Genomic DNA, 15,605 nt, shown 5'->3' with positions numbered 1-15,605 from the left:
ATTCAAAGTGCATAATTTTCTAAATTATTTGTAAATGGTACATAGAAAAATTTTAAGTACTGAGAGGGTTAATAATTAAGGAAACCAAGGGTTTTTTACGATCCGAATCATATGTACATTATAATTTTAAAATACTGGCGCAAGTAAAAGTGGTGCTCCAGTAGTCAGACACATCGGTTGTATTATAATACATTCAATCTCGCACATATTTTACGAATTCCTATAACCTATTACTTAAACAAAAATCTTGAAGAAAACAAATTTTATTTCAGATTTTCGACTTATTTCTACACGAAAAGTATTTTCAACTGTATCAGAAATTATATTTCAGCTTATGTGGAGAAAGAATCGGTCTGCGTACATAATACGTATGGGAAAAGGGCGTAGATTGTGGTTTAAAAAAAATTCGTTTCACCCACCAGAATTCCCCCTCGGCCATGTTTCTGACCGCTAAACGTTCCCTTTCCATCGGCGGTACTTCGTCCCATTCGAGGCCACCTCTTGCCCAAGCGCCTACGTACTCCCCACCAGGACCAAGAGGATTTCTTAATTTTACTAACTGGACTGCTTCGCCACTGAACGTCTCCACCTGCATTTATGCAATGATACTTGGTCACAAAAGAATTTTAATAATATAGAACGAAAGAAGTCATGAACAGAATTTCTATTACATGGAATGAAAGAAAATTTTTCTCTTGTAAAAAAAACCTTTGTACACTTTTTGTTTATATCATAAATTATAGAACAATTAATTTCCATCGGTTATACCCACCCTTTCAATAGCGTAGAGTCTGTAGTTAATGCCCATTTGAATACCGTTGGCAAGTTTTTCCGTACTGGCACGAATCTAGATAAAAAAGTAAATATAAATAAATATTCAAGTTAATAGACAGATTGAATAAATAATATAACACATAACAGTTATTTTTCAATGATAAGAGTTGGGATGTGTCAAATGGAATATCGAGAGAAATTCAAGATCAATAAACTTAAGACAGTCAAACTCATGAAAAACATGTATCAGATCCAGCTGAGAATCAAGAGATTTTGATTATTTCAGAGTCGTGAAATAAATCTGACCTGCACAGGTATCACAGATTTCAATCGAATCAATACAAGATTCTGAGATACTGAATATGTCACTCCTTGATGGAGGGATCTAAGTTTGAGATCCCCTGAAACCAAGGATCCAAATATAAAACCAATTGAAATACAAGATCCCTAGAATCAATGATTCAAATTCGAGATCCCCAGGAGTCAAACACGCAAATTTGAGGCCTTTTGAACTACAGGACTTAGGTTTAAGGCCTTCCAGACCATAGGACCCACGTTCTAGACCCCTTAAAGACAAGGACCCAGGCCTGACTCCCTCCAGACCCAAGGATCTAGGCTGGAGACCTATCACACCCAGGGATTGAAGCACGAAACCCATTTATTAGACTTAGGAATCCTGGCTAGGATACATTTCCAACTTGGGTTATGAAGTCTGGAGTTCTCAGGTTTGGGGCCCTAGGTCCCTAGGTCAGGGGAGTGCCTCTGATGACTGGAGGGTGTCCTTGGATTCAGAACATCGTGATCTTCATTTCTTGGGTTTGGGAAGTCTCAATCTTTGACTTTTGAGTTCCGAAGGATTAAGGCCTGTCTCCTTTAGTCTGAGGATGTCTCTAACTTCGGTTCTTGAGACCGGGGAATCTTCGTTTGGAGTTATTAAATTTACATGGTTTCGAGCGTTAGGCTTTGCATCTGGAAGACTTTAGGTATTAGGAGATCTCTTGTTTGATCTGAGGGATCTCAAACTTGAGTCTTTGGGAATCGAAAGTCTTCTGTTTGGTTTTTTTGACTTTGGATTGGCCTAATTATGGACTAACGATATTGGATGGCTGGATCCATGTCCCTCTGACCTAGATTGGTCCAATTCGAATTCTTCTGAAAAAAAACCTGATTCGGACCCGTTAGCCCTGGGTACATTCGATCCAAGTTATTTGGTCCTGGGTGCGTCCGATTCAAGTTCTTTTGCCATAAGTGTGTTCAACCGAGGTTCTACGCCGTTAGACTGACCAAATTCAACCTTATCTTAGTCTCATTCAAGTCTGTAAGTTTCAAGTTAGTTAACCCTCCGAGCACGAAAACATGGTCATCGGTCCCTATGTCATTTCTGACCCCACACCGATATTCTACTACTACACAGCGACGGCGAAATTCGAGCTCGAGACCCTCACCGATATTACTACGCAGTGGCGGTTGTTCGAGTCGAGTTCGACCCACCGTCACCATCTATACAATGTAATGATTAGCTAGTTCCACATTACATTTGGATTTTCGTGGTTCTTATTACACTAACTAGAATAAAAATCTCGTGAATTATAAGACAAATTATATTTATTAGTCAATACTTCTGCAGCGTCTTGGCCCTGTCGTTCGTATGTAAACAAACATCGGTCGGTATGCAATTTACGCGACAGCTCCGTCATTGCGTGCGTGTCGCTCTCGAGACCGCGTCTCCCCACTCCTGACTCTGTCACTGTGTGCATGTCGCTCTCGCTCTCGCGTGACCCAGGGACCGTGCTCGGAGGGTTAAATTCAAGTTTCCCACTTCTGAATTACTTTAAGTCGCGTCTCTCAGACCCAGCTTAGTCCAATTCATATCTCACTACCCAAAAACGTCTCGATTTGACTCTATCGACCTACAATTCATCCGATTCGTGTCTCCCAACTCTGTATTTGCTTAATCACGTTACATTTAACAGTCCAGATTACCGTTGAACACCACGCAGAACGAAATATCTCACCTGCTGTTGATTGTTATTTACTGTACAGGTGATCAGGGACGTCATATCGAGAAGCTTCGTGAGCGCCCGTCCGCAGGCCGTTGGATCCTGTCGTATCGCGATGCTCTCTGTGATTCCCCCCGTGAGATCGGACAGACCGTCTAACAGGGTGCCGTACTTGAGCGCCTCGTACGATCCATGCAGCCTGGAAACGAGAAACAAAATGAGTTTCTCCACGACCGGACAGCATTCCCAACGATCGACTATCAATTACTATGGGAGGCCAGGTCGAGTGGCGCGCGGGAAATCCCATCGTTTCGTTCCCTTCAGAACGCTAGGTATTTCGCGGCGTGGCACGGCAAATAGCGGAGAAAACCGTGGTGCGTGGATCTTTTCAAACCACAATGTTGCTGGACCGGACCAGGGAAAGCGGATGTCTAGGAGATCTGTTTGACCTCCACGACCTCCTTCGCGAGGAGGATGCTGAGAGCTCCCACGTGTAAGTGTATGTGTGTACGTGTGATCGTGATTTCTCAGCGTGCTCATCATCGATCCCCACGAAGAAAGTTACATTCCTTGGCCCATTAATCTCTCGCGCTGTAGCGACTGTGTGCTTCCACTATCTGGAGGGAAGCTACTCGATCTGAAGCAAGTAGTCGATTCCACAGATTGGAAATCGTCGGATAGAAAGGCGAGAACAACGTTGGATTAGCCGTGCGCGCACTTCGATAACCTGGTGCCCGCCCATGGAAGATCGGGAGAGAAACCGATGGTATCTATCGTCTGGTGCCGTTCCTACGGGAATTAGCATTCTAGAGATAACGGGGTTTCACTAGGCTCGTCTCAGTAACGCCGACGCCTCCTGTCCTTATACACTACCGCGCATAAGTATTGCGACACCTGGTCTGTATGAAGAAAATGTGATGTTTTGTAGAAATGATATATTTTGGGGTACTTTTGTTATTTCATAGTAGAGGAAAGTGGTCGGATATGGAATAGTGGAGTTTTTGAAAATCTGACAAATTAATATCTGTCAAACGGCTATAGGCTATCGCATTCGCTCACTTTGACATCGCTCACGTTGTGACTCGTCAATCGAGCAAACGTTAAGGATGGGGCAGGATCATTTAATTTTGCTGTTGCTGAAAAACTTTTGACGGCTTGTAAAATTTAATGTATTTTCCTTATTTATTATTATTTTTCCATGCTTACTTGTTTTTCTTTTTTATTATTGATATATTTGTCTGTGATATTCATAAGTGTTTATGAAGCTATGTGATTCTCTTTAATACGTTGTGTTCCACAGTGAAAAAAGTCGTACGTAACCAGACACATTTTGTTTCTTTTTTTAGTCATAAATCGTCTAAAATATATGCGTTCAGTTACTAGAGGCTGTTTGTGTAGTTACAAATTATACTGCGATATTAATTTTACGCAAAAATTTTGTAACGATATTTATTTAATCCAGCCTCTTTGCAATGTTTCAACTACGAATTATCTCGTAGTTGGCAGTCAATGTGTTCAAAAGCAGAATAGGTACCGTATTTTTGACTTCGTGAAATTTCAAATATGGAATACGACGAATGCATTGTTGCAGAGTTTCATACTTAGATATATGATTATTGCAAGTATCTACTTCTTAATTTAATTTTAAAAAAATATGATTTTATAACCAAAGTGCCTCAATCAATAAGAAGAATAAAACCATTTTTTGTTTGTTTTCAGCGTTTCATATTTGGGTACTTATTAGGAACAATTTTTATTGAAATGTTAGTTCCATACTGAACATTGTTCATAACGTTAGAAATATAAAACTGCTTTTAACCGTCTAACTGCATTTGTCTACTACACTGGACGCCCATTTTATCACTATGGTGAAAATATTTGGAACATTTCTTGACAATCGGCAGTACGAAACTTTTTTAAATGCCATCAAAACATTAAAAAAAACAGTAGCTACTAGTTTGCTATTTATCGTGAGCAAACATATTGTTTATAAACAAAATATTTTAAAAACTGTTTTAAATAGTCTGAAAATGACAATTGGTTCTTGATTTTATGAAAAAGAAATTATTGTACAAGATGCCAAAAAGATGTAATGAGTGGATTAAATTGAACGTAAATTTAGTCTTTTATTTGTTGCGATTGATTCTTTGACACTAGATCTACCAACGATAAACGCATACATATTTTCGATCGATCGATAAATATGACAAACTTTTGAAAATTGACAAATTTATAAATTGTGAGTGGATTAAATTGAACGTAAATTTAGTCTTTTATTTGTTGCGATTGATTCTTTGACACTAGAACTACCAACGATAAACACACACATATTTTCGATCGATCGATAAATATGACAAACTTTTAAAAATGTACAAATTTATAAATTGACTAATTTCTTTAATGTCGTATCGTAATAAAAGTTACAAAATATCTGAGAAAATGTATTGTCATAACGTTTTAATCATCGTTGTAAGAGTGTATTGGCAAGTCATTTTGACTTGCTTGGTAGTTCTAGTGTTAAGAATGACATTCGAAAAATAAAATGCTGTTCCATATTTGGCTACTTTCGTCTAATATAAGAGTTATCCACTGAACTTTACAATCCCTTAAATAATATTTATTTCAGACTATCAGAAATTTCGCAATGCCCCGCAACATTTATTACATATTCGATAAATGTTCACGTACTTATGAACGGGAGTGTACGTGGCCCATGTTATCTGCTCGAGAGCTTTCGTGTGTATATGTATACGCGCGTCTACGAGCGCAGGTTAATCTCTAAACCGTAACCATTCACACGAACCGAGCCCCTCCAGTCACATGGGTATTTTCTCAGGGAAGATGAGTGCAACGCGCGAGGAACAGATCCGTTTTCCAATTGTGCCCCGTATGGCCCTCGGATTCGGTGTTCCGCAATTATCACGGGCGGAAAGAGAATCTCCGGGACACGATCGCACTGCGTGCACGGTTTCGAACGGTCTGAAACGGGACGAGCTAACTGGGTAATGATGCTCACCTTATTTCGCTGATCGAATCACGGTTGACGGAAATGAACGGTCTGGGCGTGAATTGACGTTAGCTTTGATGGGACTGAATTCTATTTGATAGTCAACTGTGAACGTTTGGGAAGTGGTGGCTGGTTTTATTGCCACTTCGTTCACTTTATATGTATATTTATAAACACACTACCGTTAGTAAGTATTCGGACACTTATCGAAAAGGAAGTAAGTGCAATTAGATATTACGAAATTGTTTAAAGTCTGAAATTAAAATTTTTGGGGGGTTTTACCCCTTTTAGTACTTTAGGGCCGATATATCGGCTTTGTGGGCTTTTCGAAAAATATCTGAAGCCGATATATCCATTTCTAATATAATTTAAATACATGTAAAGACATTTTATTTTTATGAAATATGTTTATAACAGGGCCGGTCTTGGTGGAAGGCGAACATGTACCCCGCACGTGAGCGGTCGATTTGGGGGTCGGCCTACCGCTGTCTTTGCGGTCGTAATGCTTCACAAAAATTGAAAAACAAAATCGCAATTTAAAAAACGATAACTGTAAATCACATAAGCAATTCTTTTAATGAAAGGTTTGAATTAGTAAATGAATGAGAATCTCTTGTTATATTTCTATATGGTTTTGAAGGAATGGACAATGACGCCTTAATGAAATCATGATGGATCTGGATGTAAAATTCTAGTCAAATGAAAATAATTTGTTAAATAGGTATTTAGATGGTATTCAGTTTTATAATGAAATACTGTCGTACCAGGAAATTTTTCCTGACACATCGTTATCGAACAATCCCCTTTATATTTTACAAAATATCGTAAACGCTGATTAAGGTCTTGTTTCCCAAATTTTACTATTGCCCTAAGAATAATGTTAACACTGCCAATTTTCGTTGCGTCTGGTGGAAGAAGTTTCACAAAACTCAAAATAATTAAAAATTACAAGAAAGACTAACAATAAGTAGTCTAGCACTTCTTTCTATTGAATATGAAATAACAAAAAGTATAGAGAGGTAAAAAACGATAGACGAATTCGCGTCTCTAAAAGCCCAAAGCGTTGTTTTAAATACGTAGGTACATTTATTTTGTTTTTTAAATTTAAGAATATTGTAAAAGATATAACGATTACTTTTAATTTTGTTATTTTCTATGCAAATAATTATTAGAATGAAATACATGACACATATGTTACAAGTGAAATTATTTGTTCATTTTATCCTATGTGAAGTTCGAGTATTTTTGTATTTTCTCAAAATTTAATTTTAACGACACAAGGGGACGGCGAAAAGTGGGTCTGGAAAGGGGCGGTCAAGTACCCAGGTTTATACAAGGTGTAGAAAAAATGTTGCAGGCCTCTGAAATGGGACACTCGTAAGGCGATTTGCAATAAGTTTTTCTTTAGCAAAAATGTTATCCGAGGCTTTGTTAACGAGATATTACAAGATAATATACAATATTTCGAGTGATAGACTCTGTAACAAGTTGTTCAATATTAACCCCTCGTAGTCGATGGGGGTCGTTGACGATCCAAGCAAATTCCTTTTTTTCCTTAACTTTCCTCCGAATTTTTATTTTCATTGAAAAAATGGTTTGAACATTCGACTAAACGAAATGATTGTTTAATGTAGTAGACTTCGATAAGTATTCGAGAATTTTTTCAAGATTTCTCGAAAACCTAGAACAGTAAAAAAAATTAGGTTTGGATATGAACGACCCAGTTCACCTACGGAGTGTGAAAAAATATGTTCGCTTACGAAGGTTTAATACATATCGAGAAATTGAATATAATAATAAATATCTACTTAATCGAAGGGATAAATTTTCCTGTCATTCTGATTTTTCGTAAAATAGTCCGTGGAAATGAGAATTTCAATACACATTCGCTATATTCTGAACGCAATATGTGACGAAAGGGTTGCTAATGGAAGAATGCTATTAACATCGAGGGGACAATTGCAGTTGTCGCAAGGGTCACCGCACCTACGGACCGTACTTGTAACACACCGCTGACTATGGGACTATACCGTTGCCAGTTTGTGAGGGAACGGTAACGCGAGTCCTGCCATTGATGTACTTCCGCCCCGTGACCATCTAACGGGGTGATGAAGTCGCTTGCGGATGCACAATGTCATTCGCCGTCCTCTTTACGCTACTGTTGTCGTGTTACGGTTTACGTCTTATACTGGGTGTGTCGATTGATTCAACTGTCCGAAATATCTCCGTTATTTTCAAACGAGAGTAGAAAAATTTGACGTTCGAAGGGGAAAATTCGCTTTGGATGTCGAGAGTTAAGAAATTTTAATTTAATCAAAGATTGACATTTCAATGAATTGCTCGTTGCATATTGCATATTTTTAGATTGGAAAGAAATATAACGAGTGATGATCCTGACCGACGAATTACAGTTCTTTCAATGACTGAAATAAACTTCATTCGAAGATTGTCAATCAATGTCAATGGGAATTATCTAGGATGATTATTCTGAATAAAAAATTAGGCTTTTTTGGGTTATTCCTTCTTTTGACGTTAAAAATTGGGTAGATATTCAGAAGTCATATTGCAAGGCAACGTGAAATGGCGTGATACATTTTGATCATACTGACTAGGAAATTACATTTTTGCCTGTTACTTTTTCTTTTAACAATACTTTCTCCTGAGAAGGATATTTACCTATTAATTATTCCTGTCATGATAATTATTCCTAGTATAGAATAACATCCTGTAATTAGAATTATTCCTGTATACAAACTTTCGAATAAATTTCATACCACTAGTTATACGGAAAATTGGACTTGGTTGGACCACTACTATAATTTGTCATGTGTAAGCAATTTACGCTATATGATAGACAATATGTGTTGCTTATTATTTGTGAGTTAGTTAATACCAATCACCACTATCATGAACATATTGTTTATCATACAGCGCAAATTGTTTACACGTGACAAGTTACAATAGTGGTCCAAATGTGGCACCTTTTCTCTATATTGCAACATAATTACACATTAACAAGTTCCTCCAATTTCTCATTAGTTCCGTTACAGTTTCACAGAAACATCATAGATCCAGCTATTACATAAACAAAACCAGCGGTTTAATAAATTCAGATTACAGTAAATCCTTGACGAGTGTTCGAAGACTCCTCGACACTGCCAAGGTGAGGTCCCCAGGTGTAACGTTGATCCTTTAATGAGGTTTAGCACAGTAATAGTGCTGGGAATTCTGAAGTCAATGATATTTGTTTCAGCCACATATGACCATTAGTTTATGAAATATTTACTATTCAATGCCGACAACCCTTCGAACATTCATCGGGGATTTACTGTACTCGAATCATCCCGGTTCATTCCAAGATTACTGCGCAATGTGGAAAGAATTAACCCAGCCCGACCGAACTGAACAATGAAGCATGCTACTAGCGATTAGTTTTTTTTTTTTTCTAAGGCATACAAAAACTGTTGGGTGGTTAAACTGTTAATGAGTAGTCGTTTTTTCGAGTGACCATTAACAGAGAGGCTCGATGTTGCGGGGAAGTTTCGTGGCCGTGGATACGAGGCACGGACTGTGGTCACCGGTGCACTGACCTCCGATCCATTGCTGGCAAGCAACGAACCGACTACTCGCCGAGTGAAAGTATCCGCGGTTTATACTTGCTTAGCGTAACCCGTGGCCGGCATGTGCGTGCACAAATATACATGCCCGCTGAATATAACCTCGCTTACCCCGGCTATGGGTCCCCGAAGCTATGCCGAATTCTGATTTCTCGATGGTCACCACAGACTTCTATACAGGGTGTCTCATCTAACTTGATCACCTCGAATAATGACTTAACGGTAGACTTTATGAAAATTTTAAGGCACGGAACTAAAACGGGATCAAGAAGCACATTATATAAGGTACGTGCTTTTTTTTATGGATGGAGGCATTTCAGAGATTTCAAGGTCACCTTGATTTTTTTAATAACTTAATTCACTCGTTTTTGTATACAATCTTCATTCACTGGTACGTGTTCATTTACTGATGCATCCACCCTCGTTACACAATTACAAAAACAGCGGATTACTTATTGGTACACCTAATAACCTTCAATTTCCTTTAAATATGTTGACCTTCATACGTCCTAAACGAGATATTTACAAAATAATCACTGTATTGAAGTTGAGGAGCATCAGTTCGAGCACCTGTAGCTTCCAAATAGTAAGTACGTATTAAAAATTTTATATATATATATCGTACATTTTATTGAACGAACGCTAACTTCAGTTCACTCCTCAGTTTACGACACGAAACAATGAAGCGTTTGCTGATTTTTAGAAAAACATTTCCTGAACGAAATAATTTTTAGCATCGGAACGAGTGAAATATTTGATACGGGAAACATATAAAATGTAATTTTTTTAGAAAGTGGTATAATACACTCTGATTCTGGGGTCCGTATATGCTTTTTGAGGACATTTTATATGAGGAAGTCAGCAGTCTAGTATAATATAGAAATCTGTGGAAGGAACTCAGTATGGTTGAAAACGTGAAAACGCAACTGGGTTAAAAAGAACGTGAAGGTTGCAAGAGGATGAAGATGAAGAATTTACTGGTCATACTTCATACAGTGTTTGAATTTTGAAATTACTTTTGGTTCTAAAAAATGTTCGAAAACTATAATTGTATTAAAATACTACATCGAATATCGAATACAACATCCAATGTCACTACTGCCTACAAGAAGTAGAAACAGTAAGAAATCAACAGACATTCACGTTACATGGAATACCACGCGATTCATTGAATTTTCAAAGTCTACGAAGACCTGAATAAACAAAAATTACATTTTAGATTTTCCATTAATTTTCACACAAAAACTCATTTCACATGCATTTGTGCATATTCCCTACCCCATATAACATAATAAGAAAAACCTACAAAATTACATTGAAAAAATGATTGTACACAAATATTTTTTTCTCTACAAGTTACAAATTCCATTTCAGATTCCTAATAGAACATTTCCCAACAAAATATTATTGTTTACATGCTGCAAATGTTAAAGTGTGTATACTTCACACCTGTCCCGTAATTACCACTAATTTTGATCGCGCAGCGTTGTTGCGTGCCATTATTCCGGGGGAACTTAATGTACCGTAATATTTGCACTGACATCGTAAACCTGTCGTGAAACAGTTCACGGTGTAATTGGATGTAAAAACTGTTATTGCAGAACCAGAGGCGGCGGGCGGAGCCTGAACGCACAATGCGTTCGCCGCGGCGATTTTTTTCGCTTGGATTCAAGAGTACCGCAGCGCGACGAGCGTAGGCACGCTGATTTCTAAGGGAAATCACAGAGAATCGAGGCATAATTCGTTCTGTTCTTGGCGCGTCGGGCACGTGAATGCATGAGCTTTCTAACTGATTTTAATACTCGCCGTTGGATTAATATACGCGCTTGGGACCGGTCGAACGTTCCGGATCGATGGGATCTACAGCGACGAGGGTTATCGCGAGAGAGGAAAGGTCAACCGACGATCTTCTCCCCTATGCGACGAAGTGTGTCGTTTCGTTCGTCCCGCCATCTTGGAGAACATTGAACCAGAACGGGTAGAATACTAATCGTGTTGTCGTGAAAGAAACTTATCACGTTTTATCGTACTGAATTGCATTACTGGGGCTTTCCTATTGTTTTCGTCATATCGAAGTGTGAAGTCAACCTCGAATGTTGTCTGGAACTTTTGTAATTGGACGGGATTTGATTTGTATTTAAAGGAAATTGAAGGTTATTAGGTGTACCAATAAGTAAACCGCTGTTTTTGTAATTGTGGAACGAGGGTGAATGCACTAGTAAATGAACACGTACCAGTGAATAAAGATTGTATACAAAAACGAGCGAATTAAGTTATTAAAATAAGCAAGTAATTAAATATGGTTTTTTTTTTTTTCAATTTTCTTTTTCATATTCAAACAATTTTCGCGCCATCGGTTAGAAGTGTTCATTTAGTTAATATGGTTCATTTATTTGGAAATCTGTATTTTTACTTTGTAATTTAATTAATTACATTTTTCCAATTTTTCAAGTTAAAATCTTACGTTACGAAAAGGTATAGATATACAAAAATAACTAATTTTCACGTGCCAAGTGTTTATTAGTATTATTATCATTTAAAATTCGACTTTAATGGTTACAAAAATTTCTTATTGAAGCTAAAAACACGTTCTTGACGCCGGTATAGGTTCTTGACTTGTATGGAGATGAATACTGATTGCTTTGGAAATAGTGGATTACTTGCTGGAACATCGGAATTTTGAGAATTATCAATTCTTAAACGAAAGTGTATAGTGGAATTTGTTTATAGTACTGATGATTATTCTTAAGAAGTTTCAGCTGAAAAAATGTGATGCATTGACTATAATTTACGGTATTTCATTTTATCCGGTGTGTACAGGTTTTGTATATGCGACCCTTAACATGTTAAAATGTCGATCAGGGTTATTTGACTGAGCATAGCTGGGATTATACTCAGAGTGGGAATATGATACGGAATTCTTGGTATTCGATAAACCTTACAGTAATAGCGTTCGTAGATGGGCTCACGAAAACTGCATCGGCTCTAAGATAGTGTTTTATGTGTGCATTATCTGTGACTCAAATAATGACTTGTAGGCCTATTTTGATCTAATTTTTTCTACAAATCATCATTTAGTTCGTTACAATAAATATATATGAATAATTAAATGTTTAATTTGTGTTAATACCATTATTTTCTTCTTAAATATTTTAAAGTAAATGGTTAGTCAACTGACCCCACAGCCAGAGTTTGTTGACTAATGGCTCTGGCTAATCTAAATATGCCAAAAACCACAACCTAGGCTCAATTAAAGCGATTTTCAAAAATAAGCCTGTATACCTAAGTAAATGTATGAACTTTTGGTATGCATCAAGTCAATAAAATATCAATGGTTCATTTGTATAACTCAGACATGTTAAAAATTATAATATAATAAAAATTATTCATACGCGGGTATAAAAAGTAGTAAGTTTAAAAGATTATTAAGTAATATTACAGTAAAAAGGTAACGAAGACACTATTCTCGAAACGCGAACTTTCCGAACCATCGAACAGATACATACTGTTAAATTGTCCGTAGATAAATCGCAATGTTTAACCGTAAAATTGGAAGAAACATAATTTAACGAGTGGCTAAGATTAAACGACAGTAAACAGGAGACAACGTCCGCCAGTTTTACGGAAACTCGGTTGGCCACGTGAAGAAAACGACGTCGTTGGACACGCTCGACGATCGCTCGAGCGATCGTTATCATTCTAAAGATAATGAATCCGTGTAAAAGGCGTCGCGTGTCATTGCCACCATAACTATACTATTTTTTTTTTCTCATATCAGACAAACGTGATTTTTCGTTGTGTATACGGAAGATTCTGTTATCGGACAGGCGTCGTCATTGGGGATTCTCTGTTTCCTTTTCGCTCAAAGGACGAACACGAGGCTACGGGACTACAGGAACGGCGGTTATCCAGGACCTTCAATTACGCGTACTACCGTGCAATTATCGTCGGGATTGCGGTCGTGTCTCGGAAATTGCTGTATCCAATGACGTAGCCACGCAGCGAAAATTGATGTTCATCTCGAAGGAAACGGACGGAGGGGTTTAAACGTTTGTCGTAACGCAAATTGACCGCCACCGGGAGGTCCTGCAACGGGGACAGTCGCGTATTCGGACGAATTTTTTAGAATTTGTGACCAGATATTACTGAAACCTCAAGTACAGTAGATCCTCCCGTATCCAAACTAATAGGGAGACACAAGTGTTCGGATAAAGGAATTCTTGGATAATAGAACAATCAATTTTTCTGATACTAGACATCATTTATTTAAATGGAGATTAAGGAAATTGAAGGTTCGTTTGAGTATTTATGGATATTATAACTTTTTGGTGGATAAATTACGGAAAATTTTTCAATCCAAGTGACTGCGTAGAATTCGATCGAACAAAAGAAAGTATAGTTTGTATGTAAGCGTTAGATATTTGGGCAACAGAATGTTTAGATGATAGAACGTTCGCATGTTAGGGTATTCGGATATGGGAGGTTCTACTGTATTAGGTTGTTGCGCATGAAATTCCATTGAATATTATAACCTGCGTGGCATAACTATAAAACCACCCTAAAATGTTTAATCCTTATGTATTGTAGTTAAAATAAAAACGAATTAATTTTTTTTCTAGGGATTATAATCTATCCTTTTCTGGAGAAACATCATTTCTCAAGACGATTTCAGACATGGCATACTTGGTTTGTTATTTAACCATAATACATAAGAATTAAACATGTTAGGATGGTTTTATACTTATACCACGCTGTGTAAAAGAAAACAAGCGACATTAACATAGCAGACATGCGTAGAAGATACTACCAAACGCATTGAAACCTAAGTTTGCATACTTTGGTCTTAATTTTTAGTTTTATTTGATCGTTAATATATTTTTTCCCGTGCCATCATAATGTCCGTAACAAATCTATAACCACCTAATTTTTTTATGAAAATATCATTTTTTGTAACTAAATAAGAACTTATTAACTTCTCAGTATCAACTACAGTTCCATAAGGCTCGTGTTAAAAATAAAATTTTATAACTTTTCTTTTTCAATAACTTTATCGTTGACCTTGCGATTTTTTGGTAGCAATTGAAAATTGCAGCTTTTAAGAATGTTCTGTTAAACTTTCAACTAGAATTTGTAATTGCGTGAGCCACGTTAAGTACGTTACTAGGTTAAGAATAAAATAAAAAACTCTTCTTTCGTTATGTTTCTTTAAGTTACACCAAATGAAATTTTTGTCTCTTATTGTATTCCACCGTGTTTTACAGGCTATAAATGCCTAAAATCCACAATCTATTAATTACCTACACTCATTTGAAAAATAAAATGTGGATAAAAATGATAAAAGAATCGGATATTGTTCGCATGTTTGTTGTTTTTCGTTTGCGTGTAACAGTTCCACGGGATCCGGCATTAATCGGTTGCAATCGCAATGTACATACATACTTACATTCCGCGTCGAACGGAAGTCATCGGGGAGACAGCAACGCGCGATCAATTATTAATGAATCCCGACCTCGATTCGTTCGTCCGATGCTGTTGACCGATGTAATCGTTCGTTCGTTGCGTACGAATCGCATGTGGGCACATAAATTGCATTATCCTGTTTTTCAACGGATAACCGCGGTGAAACGGGCTAATTAGAAAAGGAATCTTGTGCCTCGATGAACTGTGATCATTATACACACCAGCAATGAGCGGTACGATAAAGAGATGAAGATACTATGTGTTGTAAATGTGAATCGAAGATACGTGATGAAATTTATTTCTTGCTGGGGACTTTCTTTTCGAGGGGGATTTCTTTTGAAAGTTTTGATGCTCTTATTGAACTGATTCATTATTTAACTCTCTATAACTACATATTTCTAGTTATAAATGTTATGCTATTAGAGAAGTGGTGTTTTGAATTAGATGTTATGTAATTCATGACTTGCAGTGACATAAATGTAGAGGCACGTGAAAACAAAATTACACGGGGTATAGGTGCTTATACAATACTTTTCTAATTTTTCCAACTGAAATATTATTGTTTCATTAAAAAATAAATTTTTTGTATGTACAATGTACAATATGTATGTATATACGGAAAAGAGAAATCTTTTAATCTGTTAAATGTGGAAGAAAAGGGAATTTATTTACTTTCAACTACATTTTCTGCTACTTATCTGTTTTGTTATTTATTTACCTAAGGATTCGTGAATTTAATAGCATCAA

The 15,605-nt window shown here is 37.0% G+C and overlaps 1 protein-coding gene across 1 annotated transcript in view; it reads right to left on the bottom strand.

Moving 5' to 3' along the window:
• LOC107186554 (calpain-C) overlaps window positions 1–15,605 on the bottom strand; it is a 79,479-nt gene that overhangs the window by 3,451 nt on the left and 60,423 nt on the right. Inside the window, exons 5-7 of the mRNA XM_015574448.1 lie at window positions 2,790–2,973; window positions 773–847; window positions 420–589 (exon numbers count right to left, since the gene is read on the bottom strand). Of these exons, the coding sequence (XP_015429934.1) occupies window positions 420–589; window positions 773–847; window positions 2,790–2,973 (429 nt within the window). The remainder of the gene's footprint in view (window positions 1–419; window positions 590–772; window positions 848–2,789; window positions 2,974–15,605) is intronic.

This window comes from Dufourea novaeangliae, unplaced genomic scaffold (assembly GCF_001272555.1).
Source record: "Dufourea novaeangliae isolate 0120121106 unplaced genomic scaffold, ASM127255v1 scaffold65, whole genome shotgun sequence".
In the NCBI taxonomy this organism is placed as follows: domain Eukaryota; kingdom Metazoa; phylum Arthropoda; class Insecta; order Hymenoptera; family Halictidae; genus Dufourea; species Dufourea novaeangliae.
This window is presented reverse-complemented; position numbering and strand designations above follow the sequence as displayed.